This window comes from Pristis pectinata, chromosome 33 (assembly GCF_009764475.1).
Source record: "Pristis pectinata isolate sPriPec2 chromosome 33, sPriPec2.1.pri, whole genome shotgun sequence".
NCBI lineage: Eukaryota > Metazoa > Chordata > Chondrichthyes > Rhinopristiformes > Pristidae > Pristis > Pristis pectinata.
The window spans coordinates 4,964,599-4,987,947 of NC_067437.1; the positions used below are offsets into that span (position 1 = coordinate 4,964,599).

At 47.0% G+C, this 23,349-nt stretch overlaps 1 protein-coding gene across 1 annotated transcript; it reads right to left on the bottom strand.

Annotated features, from left to right (window-relative positions):
• Nucleotides 1-1,541: 1,541 nt before the first annotated feature.
• LOC127585556 (cdc42 effector protein 1-like) lies at nt 1,542-22,879 on the bottom strand. Its single transcript, XM_052043115.1, has 3 exons — nt 22,744-22,879; nt 8,109-9,287; nt 1,542-3,888 (listed from the first exon to the last, which is right to left on the bottom strand). Exons 2-3 carry the CDS (start codon nt 8,524-8,526, stop codon nt 3,056-3,058), a joined length of 1,251 nt encoding a protein of 416 aa, XP_051899075.1. The 5' UTR covers nt 8,527-9,287; nt 22,744-22,879; the 3' UTR covers nt 1,542-3,055.
• Between the last annotated feature and the right edge of the window lie 470 nt (nt 22,880-23,349).

Sequence of the window (23,349 nt, forward strand, 5' to 3'; positions counted from 1 at the left end):
TGATAACAACAGTTACTGCAACATAAAGTGCTCTGGCAGTGATACAGTAAAGCAGATAAAAGAGGATTCTTCTTAAATGCGGGTGGGACTAAAGCTGTGGGCAGGAGTCACAATGTGGGCAACACCTGCCAGAAGAGAGCATAGAGAGATAAGATCAGCCCAGACACACTGCTGTATCAGAGGGGGAGAGGCACTGGGAGAGGCAGAGAGAACGAGTGAGAACTAGGGAGATAGAGTCAAAAACAGTGAGAAACATTCAGAGGCAAGGTGGGACCTGCTGGCAAGAACTGCAGTGCTCTCAGAATATTCCGGTGCAGAGAAACACAAAGTCAGACAGGTGATAAAGATCTTCCTTTACCAACAGGAGATGGCAGATTATTTATAATCAAGAGGCACAGATCGAGTGGACAGTCAGAGACCTTTCTCCCAGGGCGAAAATGGCTAAAATGAGGGGGCATAATTTTAAGGTGATTGGAGGAAAGGTATGAGGGGATGTCAGAGACAAGTTGATTTTTTTTTAAAAACAGAGAGTGGTGGGTGCATAGAATGCAGTACCAGCAGAGGTCGTGGGGGCAGATACATTAGGGACATTTAAGAGACTCTTAGATAGACACATGAATGATAGAAAAATGGAGGGCTATGTGGGAGGGATGGGTTAGATAGATCTTGGAGCAGAATAAAATCTTGGCACAACATCGTGGGCCGAAGGACCTGTACTGTGCTGTGATGTTCTATGTTCTATGCAAACAACCTGTGATTATCCTGCTAAGTGGATCACTGACAGAAAAAGTTACAAGACCCAGGAAAGGCAACTTAGATTGTTGGTTGGGAGAAACCCCGTAGATAGTTACCAGAACCTTCCATTCAATCTCAATTTTTCAAGTGTAACTTTCAAACTAAACATTTAAGATTCTAGTGCACGGCACACAGTTCCTGTGCACAAGTTTGACTTCCTTTGGTATAATATTTGGATGGATTTTGGTGCCAATTGTTCCCATTTAGCTTTCCTATGTCACCTGTCACGGTGTAATTGTTGGCTCTGGCCACTTGAAGGCAAGATTGAGGCTTTTGAAGTTTCTGTTCTAACTCCTTTGTCATCTTGTGCATGCAGGCATCCAGGAGGCAAATGCCACAGGCAACTCTACAGATATGCAAGATAAACTACAGGTTATTACAGCAACATTCACTCGGAATCTGAGGTTAAGCATTAGGGTTACATTCCCTCTGGTATGGATGTTAAATGGCAGATCCAGCTGAGGTAGTTACAATATCATGGTGTTACAATGCAATGGGACAACAACCTATTTTCTCTTCTGCAGGGATTCAAAGACATGGTATGGGGCAGGAGCATTCATAAAGTTAGAAAAAAAAACTGCAGGAAATGCAAAAGAAAAACAGATGCTGGAAACACTCAGCAGGTCAGGAAGCGTCTGTGGAGAGAGAAACAGGGTTAAGGTTTCAGATCAGAGACCAGTCAGGCTTACAGGATTTGACTGGTCTCCAATCTGAAACCTTAACCCTGTTTCTCTCTCCACGGATGCTGTCTGACCTGCTGAGTGTTTCCAGCATTTTCTGGTTTCCAGCGTTCACAGTTTTTAAAAAAAATGTACAATTTGATTCACTCCCACTTCTCCAGTTCCGAAGGAGCTCTCCAGCAGGGTGTACATCTTTGGCCTTGTCCTCTCTCATTGGTATCGGTTTCCCTTTCAGCCTTAAAATTAGCGTCAAGTTCAGGAAGCATTTCTTCACGTGAAGGGCAGCAGATGGGGATTGATCAGGAGCATTTTTTTGGCCTAGACTGATCCCTGACAGGTCTCAAACTCTCTGGCTTGCTGGTCTTTCTGCCTCCATTGACAGCACCCAAAACTGTCTGTCTCTCTCCTGGAGGTTGGTAGGGCTGGAACTGGGGACATCCAGTCCAGTCACAAAGTGAGGGGAGGGAGTATGTTCTGCATCAGTGTAGCAACAGCTGTGGGGGCAGTGATGGAGTGGTCTGATAGTTGCAGGCCGGTCCAACCTCTCAGTTGCCACGTCTACAGCGCACAAGGATATTCCTCAAGGCCAACGAGTCAGTTTCATGAATTTAAAATTTTACTTTGCTTTTTCCGTAAAACATTTCCACCAACCGCCCTTCTGACTACCTCAGATTCTGCAGAGTGAGCCAGGCCTTAGGCTTCAACCAGCACCTGAACAAAGTCTGAAACACTCAGAAGGTCGGGCAGCATCCGTAGAAAGAGAAACAGAACTAATGTTTCAGGTTGAAGATGCTTCATTGTCCTTCTCCCTCTGTGGATGCTGCCTGACCTGCTGAGTATTTCCAGCACTTTGTTTTTAATTTCAGATTTCCAGTGTCTGTCGTTTTTTTTTAATATTTGTCAAGGGTCAGTGAACAGGCTCCAGACTGGAGGAGCTCGCTCCAAAGCCCCAGAACCCCACACTGATTTTCATAAAATAGACACAGAAGACAGCATCCAGACACAGAAGGCCTTCAGGTGACCACAAGAGAGAATAACTCTGCCCTCTTCCCCCTACTAACAATACCAGACACTCCATCTTCCCTCCAACATCAGAGCTGCCAAGAGTAACACCTGGCTGTTCATCTCCCTGAGCCCCACATGTCGAGACGGACCTCGAACAACAGCAAACCCCTCCAACCCCCAAAAGTCACGGTCAACCAACTCCATAGAGACCAAGGAACTGGGACCCCATTCTGTGGGGTGACACACTTACCACCGAGAGAATTCCTGTCACAACTCGTCTCTTTGGGAATTGATCTTAAAGTAGCTTCACTGTATTATCAGTAAAAGGCAGCAAATTAAAAAGAAAGTCCTTGATCCTTTAAGATAACCCTTGGGAAAAAAAAAAGTTCTAATGAAGGGTCTCGGACCCGAAACGTTAATTGTTTCTCTCTTCACAGATGCTGCCTGACCTGCTGCGTGCTCCCACCAGTTTCAGATTTCCAGCATCTGCGTGTTTTTTTTTTAAATTGAATTTTCCTTGAAGATGAGATCCGGTTATCGATTAGCGGATAATTGGAAGTCTCGGTCCTCCTGGATTATACACGGATTTCCTCATCTTCGTCTGCAAAGGCAAAGGCCTCGGCCTTCAGGGGGTTGAAGCCTGTGCTCTCGGTGGCGGGCAGCCGGCTCTCCCAGCAGCGCTCGCTGTACCCCTGCTCAGCCTCTTCGCCGTCTGCCGGGACCCGTGGCCTCAAGGGCCTCCAGCTCGCCCGCATCCTGGCATCTCCCTCATCATCGGGCAGACTCCCCCAGCGTGGACGCAGCTCCTGGGGAGAGGTGGAAACAAACTGGGCCACCGAAGGGCTGCCATCTTGAGCACGGGCGGTCTCGCTGGGCGAGCGGGGGACGCCCCAATATTCCCCGGTTCTCTCGTCACTCGGACCCCTACAGTGCCACAGGGACGGTCTCTCTGTCCCGACCTCCTCCTTGCTCAGCTGCCTCTCCTGCCCAGTTGCCCGCTGGTACTGTCTCCAAAACCCACCGAGCGGAGGGTCTCCACCGAAGGCCCTCCCAACTCCTGGCCCAGCAACCTCTCCCGGCGACTCCTCATGGCCATTGTGGTGAGCAGCACCATTCCGCTGGTCGGAAGGGCCATCCAGGTGAAACTTCACCAGCCGTGCCCCATTCTCCGGGGCGCGTGGGGACTCCTTTTCCATCTGGTTCTCAGGCTCCATGACAGCCAGCACCTCGCTCATCAGCGAGGGACCCAGGTCCACGCTGAAGGACAGCAAGGAGTCCGTGCGAGGCAACTCCAAGTCCACCAGCTCCAGGTCCTCCGATGGCTTTGCCGAGTCCACCTTGGCCAACGTATCCTTGGGCTTATCCAGCCTGGACCATCTGGGAAGGGTGCAGAATCCCGACTCCAATCCTGAACAACACAAGGCAGAGCTTAGTGAGATTAAACTGGTCACAGATTAAATATTTGCACCTTGCAAACTGACCCAGAGGTACATATGTACTTCTGCATATGTAAAAATCTCGACTGTGACCTCCCCTGGACACGGCCAATGAGTAACCCGATTTTAAGATTACGAAAGTGTTTGACAGGATAGATGAAGAGTCATGTAGTCCGAATCTGCACTGACCGTCAAGCACCCATTTACAAAACAGACAACCTGCTGGAGGAACTCAGTGGGGAGAAGGAACTGTCAACGTTTCATGTTGAAACTGTTCATCAGGACTCCAGCAGATTGGTATTAGTTTATTATTGCCACTTGTACTGAGGTACAGTGAAAAGCTTGTCTTGCACACCAATCGTACAGGTCAATTCATCACACAGTGCAGTTACATTGAGTTAGTACAGAGTGCATTGAGGTAGTACAGGTAAAAACAATAACAGTACAGAGTAAAATGTCACAGCTACAGAGAAAGTGCAGTGCAGGTAGACAATAAGGTGCAAGGTCACAACAAGGTAGATCGTGAGGTCAGAGTCCATCTCATTGTATAAGGGAACCGTTCAATAGTCTTATCACAGTGGGGTAGAAGCTGCCCCTAAGTCTGGTGGTACGTGCCCTCAGGCTTCTGTATCTTCTACCTGATGGAAGAGGAGAGAAGAGAGAATGACCCGGGTGGATGGGGTCTCTGATTATGCTGGTTGCTTCGCCCAGGCAGCGAGAGGTAAAGACAGAGTCCAAGGAGGGGAGGCTGGTTTCTCTGATTGATTGTTGACCAGATTCCAGCAGCTGCCATCTCGTGAACACCATTTACTCCAATCCCATTTTATTCTCCCCACATTCTACCACTCACCTACACACTAGGGGGCAACTTAGAAGTTTAGATAGACAGCTGGTAGCTTTTCCCACCGTCAAAATGTCTTATACTAGAGGGCATGTATTTAAGGTGAGAGGGGGAAAGTTCAAAGGAGATGTGCAGGGAAAGTTTTTTTGTTTAAAAACAAGGGAGAGCGGTGGGTGCCTGGAGTGTGCTGCCAGGGGTGGTGGTGGAGGCAGATACGATAGAGGCGTTTAAGAGGCTCTTGGATAGGCATATTACTATGCAGAGAATGGAGGGATATGGACCATCTGCAGGTAGAAGGGATTAGTGTAATTAGGCATCATTAGTTTAATTAGTTCAGCAGAACATCGTGAGCTGAAGGGCCTGTTCCTGTGCTGTGCTGTTCTATATTCTATATTCTAATTTACAGTGGACCATTAGCCTACCAACACACACGCCTTTGGGATATGGGAGGGAACCAGAGCACCTGGAGGAAACCCACACAGCCACGGGGAGAATGCACAAACACCACACAGACAGCGCCGGAGGTCAGGATCGAACCCAGGTCGCTGGAGCTGTGAGGCAGTAGCTCTACTGGCTGCACCTTTGCCATTCTAAGAAGATCATTCTCCATCACATGCATTGACCACCCAGCGTTAGTAGTGGCTGGGTACTGTTCTTGCTCCCATAAGTCAGAGGCTGGTGAAAATTTCAGTCGAGGAAAATAACCCACTGCCACTCCTTCACCGAATCTGTAGAGAGAACAGTTAAGACTTACTTCCTACCCCTAGATAAAGTACTTGGTAAGCAGCCTGAAAAGTCCGTGTGACTACGAGACAAATCATTAGTAAATTCAGCAGGGAATTCAGGAGAAAAATGTGGAAAAATAATGCCACATGGAGTGGTTGAGCAGATGGGTTTAAAGGGAAGCTGCGTAAACACAGGAGGAGAAAGGATTGGGAGCAGACAGAAAGAGAAGCTCGTGGCAATCGACCAAGGTCGAAGGGCAGACTGAACAGAACCTGGAAATATTCAAATATTCCCAGGAAAGGCAACTGCTGACTCACAGGACTTCAAACTTGGCAGAGCAGCGAAGCACAGAAGACCATACTGCAAGAAGGGAAAATGTGGAATTGCTTACAAAGTAACAGGGATTATTTCCTGCGATTTTTATCAGTGGCAGATCAATTGAAGGGATAATGAGGGATGATATAAAGAGCGCAGTTGGATAACCAGTGAGGAATGTTGCTTGTAATAAGCTTTCACTGGCTCAGCCCCAGTTGGGGAACAACTTCCAGTTCTGGATGGGTCCCACACTTTAGAAAGGATGTCACAGCCTTGGAAATGGTCTGGAGATGTGCGGGGTTCGCATTGGGAATGGGGGAATGGTTAGGTGGAGACACTGGCGGCAATGGGCTCATTCTCATCAGAGCAGAGCAGGTCCAATAGGAATTTATTTCAAAACAACAAGCGAGTTAGATGAAGTAAATACCACAGGCCCAGAGGGTCACAGAGTTCAGGTGATTGGGAGAAAACCAGGAGGAGACAATGAGGAAAATTACCATGCATGGGAGGAGGCCATTTGGCCCATCATAGCCACGCTGGATCCCATCAGTCCATCTCAAATACCCATCAACCCCCTTTTAATTCTGTTTGCCCTTTGCCCACACTAAGAGGCAATTTCCAGCAGCCAACTAACCTACCAGCCTGCCTTTGGGATGTGGGAAGAAATTGGAGCACCCAGGGGAAACCCGTGAGAATGTTCAAAATGCCACACAGAGAGAGCCCAAGGTCAGGATCGAACCTGGGTCTCTGCAACGGTGGAGCTTCAGCAACAACCGTTGCATCATCATGACCCAGGTCTGGAGTGGGCTGCTCAAAGGGACGGTGGAAGCAGATACAGTCACGATATTCAAAGGGTTGGGACAGATAGCGGAAGAGAGGAACATACAGGGGTCTGGTACAGCACAGGGACCAATCACACAGCTCCAAAGAGCTAGTGCGGGACCAATGGGCCGAGTGGTCTCAGTTTGTGCTGTCTCTATTTGTGTGAATATTTGTGTACACAGTATAGGGTTGGTGGAAAGGGGCTAGTCTACTGGTCAAAGGGTTGCTTGTTGTGGTCTTCGTTAGAGGATAAGGGGGCAGGGATTGAGGGGAGACACGAGAAGGCAGCAGAGGAGAGAGGAAGAGAATGAAGACCTGGAATGGTGGCACACCATTTCTCAAGCTACAAGTGCAGGAACACCTGGTACGTAGGCAAAGCCAGTAGCCATTTTACACACACAGCGAGACCCCTCAAAAGCAAGGAATCACTACCTGCTTTCTTACTGAGCCATTGGAATGACCCAGGGTGTGGGCAGAACACAGGACCCTTACCGAATCACCCCAAAGGATCCTCAACATCCACCTGAAGGAGACGACGCACTTGGGTTGCGGGGATTACAGCCCAGGACCGCTGGGCAATGGGCTTCACACACACACACACACACCCCATCTGCTGACGCGGTACAACCAGTCAGAAGCAGGATGGGGAGGAAGGGCAGCAGTGAAGGTGGGGTGAGCGCGGAGGGTGTGGAGAGCGGCAAGGATCGGAGAGGATTTGAGGAAGTGGAGAGTGGAGTTAGCATGGAGACAACAGTGAGGTGATGGGTGAGGTGAACAATGGGGGGGGGGGGGGGGGGGGGCATGGAGTGAGTGAGTTGCATTGACCATGTGCGGGACCAAGGCCACACGGATAACAAGAGAGCAATGAAAAGTGATTCATGGTTATACAGCACGAAAACAGGCCCTTTGGCCCAACTCTTCCATGCTGACCAAGATTCCTAGCTACACAAACTACTTGTCTGAGTTTGGCCCATCTCTCTCTAAACCTTTCCTATCCACATTACCTGTCCAAACATCTTTAAGATACATTGTACCTGCCTCTACCACTTCCTCTGGCAGCTCGTTCCATATACCTACCACCCTGTTTGAAAATGCCTCTCAGATCCCTTTAAATCTTTCCCCCCTCACCTTAAACCTATGCCCTTTAGACTCCCCTATCTGTGGGGAAAAAAAAAGATTGTGACCACCTACCCTATGTCCCCATTAAACGTCTACAAGGTCACTCTTCAGCCTCCTTCGCTCCAGGGAAAACCATCCTAGCCTATCCAGTCTCTCCTTCTAACTCAAGCCCTCCAGTCCCGGCAACATACTTGTGAATCTTTGCTGTGCCCTCTCCAGGTTAGTCACATCCTTCCTATAGTGTATGACCGTAACTGCATACAATATTTCGGATGCGGCCTCACCAACGATTTGTACATGTGTAACGAGTCCCAGGTGGTAACAAGAGGAAAGGAGAGCGTGCAGGGTTAATTTGTGAATCGGGTTTACCGTACGATCCATCCATCACTTCCGGACTTGACATCACTGTCTTGAAGTTCAGTCGTTCCACAGACCCATTCTTGATCTCCAACAGATGGGGCAGGGAGACCGCATTCTTAATGATGGGAGACACCACTGGGGGTGGGGACACTTCCCGGCTGCTGTTCCTCATCGGGGACTTCCTGACGTTCCTCAGGGCTCGGACCAGCAGGTTGGACTTGGCGCCCTCGCGTGCCTTCTCGCCGCCGTGGTCGCTGAGGAAGGAGGTGTCACCAAAGACGTCGCCGCCACGGCCCACGTGCATGGTGTGGCGGAAGTCTCCCAGCGGAGAGCTGATCATGTCCGAGGTCAGCTCTGGCTTAAGCCTCCGCTTGCTGTGGGAGCCGGGCACCAGGTTCTTGAAGACGGGCAACTTGCCCAGACTCATTGTCCTTCCTCTTTATCTCCTGACCTTAAACAACACAGCTGAGCGAATCGGTTGCCCAACGTACGAAGCCAACCTCATCAGCACCACCACAAACCTGGAATCAATTGGGACTCAAATCCAACATCCCCCTCCGTACGTTTGCTCCAGATTTAGCCGCAGGAGATAAACTCTTCCAATAATTTGTACTAAGAAGTATCGTGCTTTTTAAAATTAGTTTCACACTTTATCAGAATGACTCCCAAGCAAGGAGAATGTAGACAATCATTTCAAAATATACCTTCTATTTTTAAAATAAGCCAGCTGATATATTTTTCCACAGATTGCATTAGTTTTAAGAAAAACCTGCCATCGTTAAGAAAAATGTCTTTTTCTCCCTCCTCTTTTTGTATGCAGTCTTCTGGTGTCAAACGGGCCTCAGGTAAGGCTGCCTAATTTAGCCCATTCATTGCTATCATGCCACATTTGATTCTTGCACAAGATGTGATGGAGCGGGGCTCTCGTACACCCCTCCCGTGTTAAATTGTAATAGGAAAATCAAAGGTCTTTGGTACGCTGAGGAATCCTGTTGCTTCCTCGAATCAGGATCCCGAGAAGAAACTGCAAGGAATCGCGTTTCATTCCAAGGGTCTCAAGAGCTTCACTGGAAGACAGATGAAGACTTGCTTCAAGATGCAGACAGCTGAAGGTTTTGGACTCCCCCTTGGATGGAAGCTACAATTTGTCAGTGTTCTGGATGGCTTGGTCTGGGTTTCAGAAGACATCTGGAAGCAGAGAAGAAAACTGCTGCTATAAATAGAAGTGAAAATGGGAGTATCGACCCTGTGATTAAACACTGGCTCACACCGGACATACTTATTTTTAAAATTCATTACAATTCTCAATTTTAAATCATGAACTAAACAGCTCAACATTCATCACCAAATATATTCCAGTGTTTTAACTAGCACTCCTCCACGTACCAGGAGTTCCATTTGTACAGGACCTTTGATGAACTCAGCTCAACTCAAAGTGCTTTACAGTGAAGTACTTCTGAACTGTGGCCACTGCTCTGATGCAGGAAATATGGCAGCCAAATCATGCACAGCAAGTTCCCACAAAACAATGTGATAATGACCAGATTACTTGCATTTGCAATGTTGGCTGAGGGAGGGCACCCAGAAACTCCGCTGTGCCACCTCACCGTGGGATTGTCCACATCTTCCCCAAGCCAGAGACAATGGGGGGGGTGGTGGGGGTAAGATCGCCCTTTAACATCATCTGAAAGACAGCAGTTCGAACTGTGCAGCACTCCCTCTGTAGTGTGTTTAAGCATATGCTCGAGTCTCTGGAGCAAGAAGCTGTCTGACTTGGATGTAAGAGTGACACCATGGCTGATCCTCTGGTGGGGGCAATTATCAGATGGGTCTTGAGACACAAGCTGGTGTCCCCATGAAAGGGAAGGCATTCCCCAATAGAGAAATTTTAAATTATGAAGTGGCGTTTGATAGGGCAGAATTTTTTTTTGCTGGTGTGGGGTATTGGGGGGGCGGGGGGGTGGTGGATATTGATAATCATTGCTAATGTGCTGATGATCACCTCAGTTGCAGAAGAAAGCACTTATTGCTTGCAGGAGGGGCAAGAAATTAATCTTCTGGGGCAATGCTTGAAGCAACCCTAGAAGTGGATGTAATGGAGGATGAAAAAGAACTGGTCATCACTGGAATGAGAGAGAGTTGTAGTTATGAAGAAGGGTTCAGAAGGTTGGGTGTACATTCTCTGTTGTTTAGAAGATCTTTTTGAAGCATTTAAGATTCCAAGGGGGAGTTTGACAGGATACTTGATGAGATGATGTTTTCCCTGGTGGGGGAATCTAGGATATGGGCTTACCATCTCCGGAATTCTCTAAGGCAGGAAGCTCCGGCTGAATCATTGGAAAGACAGACAGAGGGGAATTAAGGGGTTATAGGGAACAGGCATGAACACAGCAAGAAATTAGGGAGTAATATATTTTGCACCCCCCCCCCCCCATACAGGGATTGCATGAATGTGGAATGCATTGCTACAGACTGGTTGGAGAACAGCATTAAACGTGGATAAATGTACATGAGGGAAAGAGGAACAGGAGGAAGTGGAGAAGGGTGAAAGGGTTGGTGTGTGTTAAACATGGAACCCAATGTCCCATTACTGCCTCAGAAAATGTTGTGTTTGGAAAACCTTTGAAAGGCAGATCCTTGTGAAAAGCAGGCGAGAGTCTGAAAACAATTCCAGCTGACCAAAATATTTCTGCTGAGGAGGATCTGCACTGTGAAGGCCTTAAACTGTTGTGGGCATTTCCAGGATTCCCTACCACCAGAGGTATCAGATACTGGAGTCCAAGGTCCAAGATTACAGGGACTACTTTCTTCCCCGAGATCCCTCCTGTCAACTGCTCAGGGAAAGGAGCCTTGCTTTAAACTTGTGACCAGCGCACAAACTGAAACTTAGTGATGGAGCAACCCACTTATCACTTTGGTTGCTCACAGCTACAATTCACCATTGGGGGTGAATTTTTATGGAATTCTCTGGAATTTGGTCTCAGTGGGTCTCGGCACAAATGACTTGCAAACCACAACTTCTTGACAGAGTCAGAACAATACAGCACGGATACAGGCCCTTTGGCCCAACCAGTCCATGCCCACCATGGTGGCCACCCAGCTAGTCCTAATTTCTTGCATTTGGCCCATATCCTTCTAAGCCCTGCCCCTCCATGTACCTATCCAAGTGCTTCTTAAATGATACATTGGTTCTTGAATCAACTGGCACAATCCTAATCACCGGAGTTTAGCAACACTATGACTACTTTGCACGAAAATGGACTTTGTGTTTTTTGTTATAATTATGTTCTATCTTGTAAAAATTGTTTATGTTTTTGTGAATGCTGCTTATCTGATGCTCTGTGCCTGTGATGCTGCTGCAAGTAAGTTTTCCATTGCACCTGTGCACACATGGACTTGTGCAGATGACAATAAACTCCATTTTGACTATTGTACCTGCCTCAATCACTTCCTCTGGCAGCTCGTTCCTTATCCTCACCACCCTCTGCATGAAAAGTTGCCCCTCAGGTCCCTTTCAAATCTTTCCCCTCTCACTCTAAACCTTTGCCCCTTAGTTTTGGACTCCCCTACCCTGGGGAAAAGACTGTTAATATGCCCCTCATAATTTTAAACACCTCTATAAGGTCCCCCCCAATTCTCCTACGTTCCAAGGAATAAAGACCTAGCCTGGCCAACCTCTCCCAATAGCTCAAGCCCTCTAGTCCTGGCAACATCCTCGTAAATCTTCTCTGCACTCTTTCCAGTTTAACCACGTCTTTCCTCTAACAGGGTGACCAAAACTGTACACAGTACTTCAAGTGTGGCCTGACTTATACAACTGCAATATAATGTTTCAACCCCCATACACAATGATAAGAGAACTGAGCTCCTAAACCTGACCTGTTGATTAATACCAACATGGTTGGTCTGATCTTGGACTCAATTCCATTTTGCTGCCTGTCCCCCTCAGCGCCTCTCACCCCGACCTAATGTCTGCTTCTCTCAGCTTTCTGGAGTGGAGAATTTCAGAGATGGTGACCCCATATTCTAAGTCCTAGAGTCCCCCACCAGGGAAAAACCATCTTCTCACCATCAAACCACCCCCCTCAGGTTCTTAAATGCTTCCATAAGATCTTCTAAACTCACACCCAACCTTCTTCATAACTATAACACTCATTCCAGGAAAAACAAATTCCCCCCCCCCCCCCCCAATCGGCCATTACAACTGGGTTTGCTTTGAGCACTGCCCAGAGGATTAACTTCTTACCCCTGTTGTGAGCAATAAATGCTTTCATCTGCAATGATGATCTCAACCTATAAATGGATTAAAATGTCTTCAATCCCTAGCGACATAGGCAGAACTAATGGAACAGCTGCACTTTACTCCAGAGCTCTTCAGACCACCGCGAACTTCTTATCATAGAACATGTGTACTTTTGTCACATGTACAGTTACACAGGCATATCATACCTGTGACTCATTTACATAAGTACACCTAAATACACAACCACTTTAAAGAAAATCTCTCTTCATCCAGTGACAACCTTTACTCCTGATGCAGGGTTGACTTGAAATGTCGACGATTCCTTTCCTCCCACAGATGCTGCTCGACCCGCTGAGTTCCTCCAGCAGATTGGTTGTCGCTCCAGATTCCAGTATCTGCAGTCCAGTGTCTCCAACCTTTACTCCAGTCGAGAAACTGTCCAGTGCTTGGAGAGGGATGTAAAGCAGGTGGGGGGCAGAAGGTAGCTCAGGGAGGGTTGGTTGAGGTGGGAGTGGTCAGGGTTACTTGTGGTGATGGGGTGCTGGGTCAGGGGATTGTAAGGATATTTGGGTTCACAAGTCGGATTGGAATGGGGTGGGGATATGTCCAACACAGACTCCCCCCTGCCCCAGAGGGTTGGGGCATTGCTACCTCCCTGACAGGGGCTTCCGGCAATGGGATCCAGGGCCTGAAAACTGTTGAGGCAGATCCCACCAAGAACATCAGAGCCAGCTTTGCCCTTGGTGTAAAGCCCACCCAGGTGTGAATAAGCCAGTCCCTCTGTCCACACCAGTCCTAGATAGACAGTGTGTAGCCAATGCATGTTGTTGGATACCACCAGGTGTATATATGTATACAAGCCACATGTATGATGATGTACATGTGACATAGGCACACGTTAGTTCCTATTCTGTGATAAAGAGACCTTAGGGTCCAGGTCCATAGCTCCTTGAAAGTGGCTGCACATGTCGACAGGGTAATAAAGTGGTCTATGGAACGCTTGCTTTTATTAGTCGAGGTACTGAGTTCAAGAGTCAGAAGTTATGTTGCAGCTTTATAAAACTCTGGTTAGGTTGCATCTGGGGTATTGCATTCAATTCTGGTCGCCTAATTATAGGAAGGACGTGGAGGCTTTGGAGAGGATGCAGAAGAGGTTCACCAGGACGCTGCCTGGATTAGAGGGCATGTGCTACGAGGAGAGGTTGGACAAACGTGGGTTGTTTTCTCTGGAGCGGCGGAGGCTGAGGGGAGACCTGATAGAAGGTTATAAAATTATAAGAGGCATAGATAGCTGGTATCATTTTCCCCAGGGTTGAAATGTCTAATAATAGTGGGCATGCATTTAAAGGTGAGAGGGGGAAAAGTTCAAAGGAAATGAGCAGGGCAATTCATTCTTATCATTTATCTATCTACACAGAGCAGAGCGTGCCTGGAATGTGCTGCCGGGTTGGAGGTGGAGTCAAATACGATAGTGGTGTTTAAGAGGCTCTTAGACAGGCACATGACTATGCAGGGAATGGAGGGACGTGGACCTTGTACAAGCAGAAGGGATTTTAGTTTAATTAGGTATCATTAGCTTAATTAGTTTGGCAGAATATCATAGGCTGAAGGGCCTGTTCCTGTGCTGTACTGTTTGATGTTTTACGTAAAAGGAGTGTTCTAAAGATCCAGGGACCTGAGTAAATTTTACATGGAAGAGCTGGAAGTAAAACTGCAGATGTCTTAAACCACAGCAGATCAGAGTTTCTCCAAGTGTTGTTTCAGTGAAAGGTTATAGAGCATTGCTGGTATTGGTTTATTATTGTCACTTGTACCGAGGTACAGTGAAAAACTTGTCTTGCATACCGATCGTACAGGTCAATTCATTACACAGTGCAGTTACATTGAGTTAGTACACAGTGCATTGAGGTAGTACAGAGTAAAAACAATAACAGTACAGAGTAAAGTGTCACAGCTACAGGGAAGTGCATTGCAGGTAGACAATAAGGTGCAAGGTCAAACAAGGTAGATTGTGAGGTTAAGAGTCCATCTCATCGTATGAGGGAACTGTCCAATAGTCTTTTCACAATGGGATAGAAGCTGTCCTTGAGCCTGGTGGTATGTGCCCTCAGGCTCTTGTATCTTCTGCCTGATGGGAGAGGAGAGGAGAGAGAATGACCCGGGGGGGGGGGGGGGGGGGGGGAGGTGGTGGGAGGTGGTGGTGAGGTCTTTGATTATGCTGGTTGCTTCACCAAGGCAGCGAGAGGTATACACAGAGCCCATGGAGGGGAAGCTGGTTTCCGTGATGCGCCGGGCTGTGTCCACAACTCTCTGCAGATTCTTGTGGTCCTGGGCAGAGCAGTTGCAATACCAAGCTGTGATGCATCCAGATCAGATGCTTTCTATGGTGCATTGATAAAAATTGGTGAGTGTCAAAGGGGACATGCCAAATTTCTTTAGCCTGCTGAGGAAGTAGAGGCACTGGGTTTGTGTCTCCCTGATTCTGGAATCATTAGTCACTGGGACAAGGGAAGCAGTCACAGTCTCTGCTCTGCTGAGCCCACACAAGAGGTCAGCTCTCACTCCTCAAAACTCCAGAGGCTTCACTTCAGAGGCAGAGCTGTGGAAAGGGTGAGCAGCTTCAAGTTCCTGGCCGTCAACTTCTCAGAGGATGTGTCTTGGGCCCAACACATTGATGCAATCATGAAGAAGGCATGCCAGCAGCTCTACTTCATTAGGAGTTTGAGAAGATTTGGTCTGTCACCAAAGACTCTTACAAAGTTCTACAGATGTGAAATGGAGAGCATTCTGACTGGTTGCATCACTGCCTGGTATGGAGGCTCCAATGTGCAGGATCAAAAGAGGCTGCAGTGGGTTGTAGACTCAGCCAGCTCCATTGCAGACACAATCCTCCCTGCCAGAGGTCATCTTCAAGAGATAGTGCCTCAAGGCGGCAGCATCCATCATTAAGGACCCTCACCATCCGGGACATGCCCTCTTCTCGTTACTACCATCAGGGAGGAGGTACAGGAGCCTGAAGACCCACACTCAATGATTCAGGAACAGCTTCTTCCCCTCCACCATCAGATTTCTGAAAGGTCCATGAACACTACCTCGTTATTCCTCTTTTGCACTATTTATTTATTTTTGTAACTTAAAGTAATTTTTATGTCTTGCACTATACTGCTGCCGCAAAACAACACATTTCATGACATATATTAGTGATAATAAACCTGATTCTGATACTCCTAGAGAAACCCTCAGAGTCCTGGATCTAATTCACACCCCCCCCCCTAAATCGCTTGATCCATCTTCCCCGTGCATCCAGTCACATCCTCATGCTTAGGGATCCAATTCCCCATCATCCTGTACCACTGGATCCAGTCCCCTCCTGCAACACCCCCATGCTCCTCATATCCCTGGACATGTTCCCTCCAAATCCCCGGACATGTTCCCTCCAAATCCCCATCCCCAGATCAAGTCTAGGGAAGTACGTGCTGGAGACCTGATTATACCACTTGCAAAAGGAACAAGCTGGACCCATGAATTGGATTAAACCACAATATGCAACTTGATTGCAAGCCAAATTCCACTAGTTCACAAGATTCCAGGAACCTACTCCCTTCTGCCCAACAAAGTCATGCTGTGCGTTAGACTAGACAAAGCTCTCCATGTGAGAACACGTCGGTAGCAGCGGGCATGTTGTTCACAGCCTGGGATGGAAACTCCAACGCACAGGAATGCAAGATGCTACAGAGAGGGGTGGACTCAGCCAGTTCCGTCATGGGTACAGCTCTCCCCCACCATCAAGAACACCTACAAGGGGCGATGTCTCAGGAAGGCGACATCCATCATCAGGGACCCCCACCATCTGGGACGTGCCCTCTTCTCGATGCTGCCATCAGGCAGGAGATACAGGAGCCTGACAGCCCACACCTCAAGGTTCAACAACAGCTTCTTCCCCACTGCTGTCAGATTCTTGAACCCAGCCTGAAAAACCCTAACGCTACCTCAGACTGTTCTTTTCCCTGTCTCAATCTTGTAGGTGTCGTTATGATTATTTTGTCATTTGTTTTCGCACACGTGTAAGGTATGTATAATTTATGTTAATTTATGTTTCCCCTCATCTTGTAAAATACTGTGCTGCTGCTGAGAAAAGCTAATTTGCATGATGTTTATACCCCGTGTATGTATGCCTACGGCAAAAATAAACTTGAACTTGTTGTTAAGGTGGGGAGCAGGTATAAAGGACCAAAAGGCTGAGCAATGAGATCAGGCAGCCAAGCTGGTGACCTTAAACCCAGGCAGAACATCCACATTCCACCTCCCGTAGATGTCTGTGGATCTCTCCTGTGGATCGAGCTGCACAAATACTTGCCCCAAACTGATCATCATTTAAAGTGGGGAATAGCAACTCGAGTTGGATCGATAGGAAGAAAGGAAAGTATGACCAAGATTAGCTCTGCCATGCAACGAGTACTAGGTACTGTTCTGGTCAACACAATACAGGAAGGATGTGATTGCACTGGAGAGGGTGCAGAGGAGATTTGAGGATGTTGCCAAGATCAGAAAGTTGTAGCTCTGAATAAAGATTGGATTGGCTGACCTTATTTACTTTGAGGAGGCAGAGGGGAGATGTATAGAAATAATGAGGGGCAAGAAAACAGTAGAGGGGGCAGAGAATTAAAGTAATTGGTTGAAGGGTTAGGGGGAGAGGAGTCGTAGAGCATGGGAACAAGCTGTGTACGACTATTAACAGGTAATTGATAGAAGGTATGGACATGATGGGCCACACGTTGCAAGCTGTGAGCTCAGCACATCACAAAGCCAGCCTCCCCTCCATGGACTCTGTCTACACTCCTCGCTGCCTTGGTAAAGCAGCCAACATAATCAAAGACCCCACCCACCCCAGACATTCTCTCTTCACCCCACCCCCCCATCAGGCAGAAGATACAAAAGCCTGAAAGCACGTACCACCAGGCTCAAGGACAGCTGCTATCCCACTGTTATAAGACTATTGAACAGTCCCTTAATACGATAAGGTGGACTCTTGACCTCACAATCTACCTTGTTATGGCCTTGCACCTTATTGTCTACCTGCACTGCACTTTCTCTGTAACTGTAACACTTTATTCTGCATTCTGTTGTTGTTTTCACCTTGTACTACCTCAATGCACTGTTGTAATGAATTGATCTGTATGGACGGTATGCAAGACGTGTGACAATAATAAACCAATTTACCATGGGACTGTGGAGGAGATTCATCGGAACAGTGACAAGGCTTTAAGAAGTTCAGTTATGTGAAGAGACTGGACACTTTACAAATATTTTCTGTGGAGCCGAGAGGGTTAAGAAGAGATTTAACAAAGGTAATTAAAATTGAGGAGTTTGATAACAAGTAAGCAGAAAGTGCTTTACTGGCAGGAAGAGTTGATAACTGGAGTACACAGATAAAGGGCAATTGTCAATAAAAGCTAAAGGGGAAAGGAGGAGAAAGATTTAAGGTGGTAAGCTCTTGCCAGCTGGAACATGCTGTCTGAAAAGGCCAGGGAAGAGATTCAGAGAGAACTTCTACCTTTCATTGGATTTGAAAACTGATAGCTATTTATAAAATTATGAGAAGCTTAGATAGGATCAAGAACAGAATCTTTTTCCCAGGGTAGAAATATTGAATACTAGAGAACGCGCATCAAGGTGAGAAGGGGAAGGTTTAAGGATGTGTGGGGGACTGGTGGGATCACTTACGATATTGGCATTTCAGAGGCTTTGAGACAGGCACACGAATATACAGAGAATGGAGGGATATAGATCATGTGCAGGCAGAAGAGATTAGTTTAATTTGGCATCATGCTTGGTACAGTCATTATGGGCTGAAGGGCCAGTTCCTGTGCTGTCTAAACCCACAAAGTATTGGGAACATAGAGAGGGAGCAGATACCCTTCTCAAAAAGCGAGTTAGCAAGAGCAAGGTAGGCCAAATGGCAGTCTGCTGTGGTGGGAGGCTCAATATGACAGGAAGTATCTGGCACTCGAACAAAATCAACTCAGGTAGTAGGAGCCGGGCATTGTACTTTGCTTCTAAAATTCCCCTAGGTTGTTTTCTATGGTGACAACTCTTGGAACAGGACGACTACACGGGGCTCCCATTAAACATGTACATCTAGTCCAAGGACCAAGGATGAACTTGCAGATCCACCCCAGCAGGGAGTTTCCCCACTGCCTGTAAGAATCAGGATGTGGGCTACGAGAGTGGCAGGCATAGAAAGGGAGGGAGATGGGGCTTAACAGTTCAATAGCACCAAGGAGAGTGGGTCCTCATGGAATAGTAGTTTGTTGCATAGTTAGTCACAGGGATAGGAGGTCTCCAGACTCAATGGCTTGAGAATGTGAGAAATTCGTATTTGGATGAGGTGCAACAATGCCTCCTAGTAACAGATAGGCTGGCATAGAGTCAGAGCAATACAGCACAGATACTGGCCCAGCCAGTACATCGTCCACCCAGCTAGACCCAATTTCCTGCATTCGACCCATATCCCTCCATGCCTTTCCCCTCCAATGTACCAAGTGCTCCTCAAATGATACTGTCGTACCTGCCTCAACCTCTTCCTCTGGCAGCTCGTTCCATATACGCACCACCCTCTGCATGAAAAAGTTGCCCCTCAGGTCCCTTTTAAATCTTTCCCCCTCTCACCTTAAACCTATGCCCCCTAGTTTTGGGCTCCCCTACCCTGGGGAAAAGACTGTTACCGTCCACCTTATCTCTGCCTCTCATTCTTCAACATTCCAAGGAATAAAGACCTATGCTGGCCAACACAGGCCCTCTCGTCCTGGCAACATCCTGGTAAATCTTCCTGTACTCTCTCCAGCTGCCATTGCAATGTGACAGGCAGATGTTGACATGACCATTTTTACATAAGAAGGGCATAAGGCCCCGTGTCTCTGCTCCACCATTTAATATCATGTTCAGTCAACTGGTTTGTCCCGTCAGTTCCCATGCTTCTTAATTCCCTTAATGTCCAGTAATCCATAGATCTCAATGCTTGATAATGGAGTATTCACAACAGAAGTGTATTCCAAAGATTTAAGCCTCCGTGCAAGTAAATTTCCCCTCATCCGATATTCAGCAGCGAGATTCCAGAATCTCCAGCTGAAGCATCAGCCAATCAGCATCCACCCTGTTGATTGTAAATATTTCCTTAGAAATGTTGACAGAAGGTTATAAAACAGGAAGGTAAAGTAGACTGTGTGCTTCAGCAGAGGGTCGTAGAGAGATAGCACGGAAACAGGCCCTTCAGCCCGTCAAGTCTCTCCTGACCATCAACCACCCACTTACACCAATGCTACATTAATTCCATTTTATTCTGTCCCAATTCCCATCAACCTTCCCCGGAGTATGCCACTCACCTGCATACTGGGGGCAATTTACAGCGGCCATTTAGCCTGCCAACTTGCACGTCCTTGGGACGTGGGAGGAAACTGGAGCCCCTGGGGGAAACCCACATGGTCACAGGGAGAATGAGAAAACTCCACACAGACAGCGGCCAAGGTCAGGATTGAACCCGAGTCTTTGGCGCCATGAAGCAGCAGCTCTACTCACTGCGCTGCCCAAAGAATTTAAATATAATTCAGGTAGATCAACATAAAACACGGTGTTCAAAAAGGGTGAAATGAATGGGCAGCAGAGTGGTGCAGTCAGTAGCTCCTGTGACCTGGCCTCCCCCCTCATCTTTGCTGCTGTCTGTGTGGAGTTTGCATGTTAAAACTTAATTTACAGCACGGTAACAGGCCCAATGAGTCCGCAACGCCCATGTTAACCTCCCCATACATCTTTGGAATGTGGGAGGAAACCCACACTGACACGTGGAGAATGTACAAACTCCTTACAGACAGCGACGGGAATTGAACCCAGGTCACTGGTGCTGACATAGTGTTACGTTAACCGCACCACCACCGTGCCACCCTTGTTCTCCTTGTGATCCCATAGGTTTCCAGTCTCCTCCCACATCCGAAAGATGTGCAGGCTGGTAGGTTAATTGGCTGCTGTGAATCACCCCTAATGTAGGCAGGAGGGGAGTAAACAGGATTGTGGGAGAGTACATCGCAGGGAAATGTGGGGAATGAGATTGCACTGGGAGCTGACATAGATTCGATGGGCTGAATGGCCTCCTATGTCATTGGGGAAAATATGGGAACAACTTGTATTTATACAGCTTCTTTAACTTACTAAAGCACTTCATTGATATAGTTTCACCACTAAAGCACACATTATGTCAATCCTATTGATCAGTAAACCTTCCTCTAGCAGAGTTGGGGGGTGGGGGGGAGGGGGTGTCAGGGGATGAAAAACAAGTGCAGGCTACACATGAGCGATGAGGTGGGTCTATGCATGTTCACATATGTTGCAGGTGAACATCCATGAAGCCAAGCCCAGTCACAGCTCACCTTGTCCTTAAGGCTCAAAGACCTTGCCTTGGTAGCTGGAGTGTAATGACTGCCCATCAGACACAGACACCTTCCAATCTTCAAATTAGCTGAAGCGAGTCACTCTGAACCTGAGGCGATGCCTAAAATGGTCAGGTAACCTGCTAGGTTTTATAGAGCATCTCAGGAGGAAAGGAGAAAGGAACAGGCCATTCCACCCCTCAAACCTGGTCTGCTGTTCAAATAGATCTTGGCTGATCTGTATCTTCACTCTATTTACCCACCTCAATTCTGCAAAATACACCAGTTTTAAAATCCTTTACTAACGTTATATAAAAGGAAAACCACGGGAAATTTTAAATACTGTCTTCTCCCATTGTTTAACCCCTTCCTCTCACTTTGTTAATAACCCTGCATTTGCACCTTAATCTTGCGAGGAGTGCAAGGTAGGTCACAGTTATTCCACCAGGAGGCAGGACTGAGCAGCAATACAAGAGCCCACCTCCCCGGCAAGATTCCCAGCAATGCATTGCTGTCTTGCTTAAAACCCGGACAAAAATATAACACCTCCCCACACCCCCCCCCCCTCCATTGGGGATAGGGGGAGGCACTTTGCAAACATGCTGGGGATTTGGACTAGAGTTTCCAGCAGGAAGCTACTGTTCTAATGCAGGAACGAATCCTCCAATACCTACTGCAGTACACAGCAAGTCCCTAGTGCATAGAACGAATGGAACTCCCAGTTTGATGTGTGTTTTCCTATTGACCTCACAGTCAGATTCCTAAGTGCTATTTAGAGTGTGGTTCTAACAAGGCTGCACTGTACAAGTGACATTTGTATGCAATTAACTACTGGGCAGAGCCTTTCAATTCAAATTAACTGCAGATTACAGCTTTCCAAATCTAGGCTAACGGTTCCCCAATCACTGAATCTTATTGTACGTCCAAATGGGCACGCTCTCCAATTCACCCTCACACCCTGTGCCAGGAAATTGAATGCAAATATCCCAATCAAACAGTGAAGGGCATGCATTGTGTTCCCGGAAAGGTGACTGAGACAATAATAAAGATTTAAATCCAGCCCGTGGCTTTGTATCAGGATGGGGTGCATTGCAGATTACACTTTCCAAACACCACAGGCACCAATTACTTCTAATAGGCTTCATATAGAGCAGAGCAGAATTATCCTTTCCCCAGTGACAACAGATGGGGAGAATCTACCTCTAAGTATCTCATCTCACACAAAAAAGTTTATTGAACTCTACAGCCCTCTTTATTTAAAAAAAGTTTCCCCTACACGTTGATAGTACGGTCGGGATATGTAAAACCATTTTATAAAGACAACAGGGATTCACATCTTCCTTAAATTTCATTTATCCTCCTAGGAGGGAGGGAGGATTTATTTCTCCCTTTCCTTAAAAATAGTTAACTTTTGAGATTTTTAAAATGCTATTCATAGTATCCGTTGTTACTTATCTCGGCACCTTCGATCTCATCTCTGCTCCTTATAGCTGAATCAAACAAATGTTTTGACTTTAGTTTTAACAACAAATATTGGATCATATCTGCAGCGAAACCTCTGGGATGTTTGAACAAGTCCCCTTTATCTACTTTGCTGGTATTTATCAGGGGCTGGGAATGGATTTTCCAATTGTCAGGAATTCCTCCCAGCGGCGAAGAGCAAGGATTCTGAAAATCCCACCGTGAGATTAAAAGTAATATACCATAGTACATTCTCATTCTAGGAATATAGTCAAAGCTTTCAAAGCAACATATCTAGGCTGGAATTCGAAGTTCAACAATCGTGCTATTGAAAACGATGGGCTGTTTGATTTTGTTTCCACAAAACTAACTCATGAGAAACTGTTAGAACCAGGTCACCGAATAAACTTTCCACTTTTCCCCCTGTCCACTGAAAACCATGACAAATACCTAAACTCACTCAAAAGCTGCACAGTCGCCTTTTAAAATACGACTTTTAACTTTGCAAGAGATGAAATACCTGTGTCTGTTGCGCAGCAGCGATCCTTCGCCTTCTTTGAATCCCGATCCCGATTTAACTCTCTAAAACTTTCTACACAACTTTATTCCTAAAGCACAGCCCATTGGAGCGGTCGCGCCTGCGCACTTCACCAGCGGCCGAGAGAGGCGGGACAAAGGACCAATGTTTGATGGATATCGGTATCATCCAATCAGAGCAGAGAATGCCTGTCTACCTCCTGACCATCCCAGAGGAGGAGACAGTCCAACTAACAAATAATGAGCTTCTTTTGAAATGCAGCCACTGTCATAATGTAGCTGCACTATCCATGCATTGCAAATACCCACACACAGCAATGTGATAATATTTCTGTGAGGGGATTTAGAGATAAATATCCGGCAAACATTAACTCTCCTTTTAAACATGAACTCTTGATCTCCCAATCTACTTCGTCATGGCCCTTGCTCTTAATTTGTCTGCCTGCACTGCACTTTCTCTGTAACTGTAACACTATATTCTGTAATCTGTTTTCCTTTTTACTACCTCGGTGTACTTATGCATGGAATGATCTGTCTGGATGACACGCAAACAAAATCTTTTCACTGTATCTCAGTACATGTGAATAAT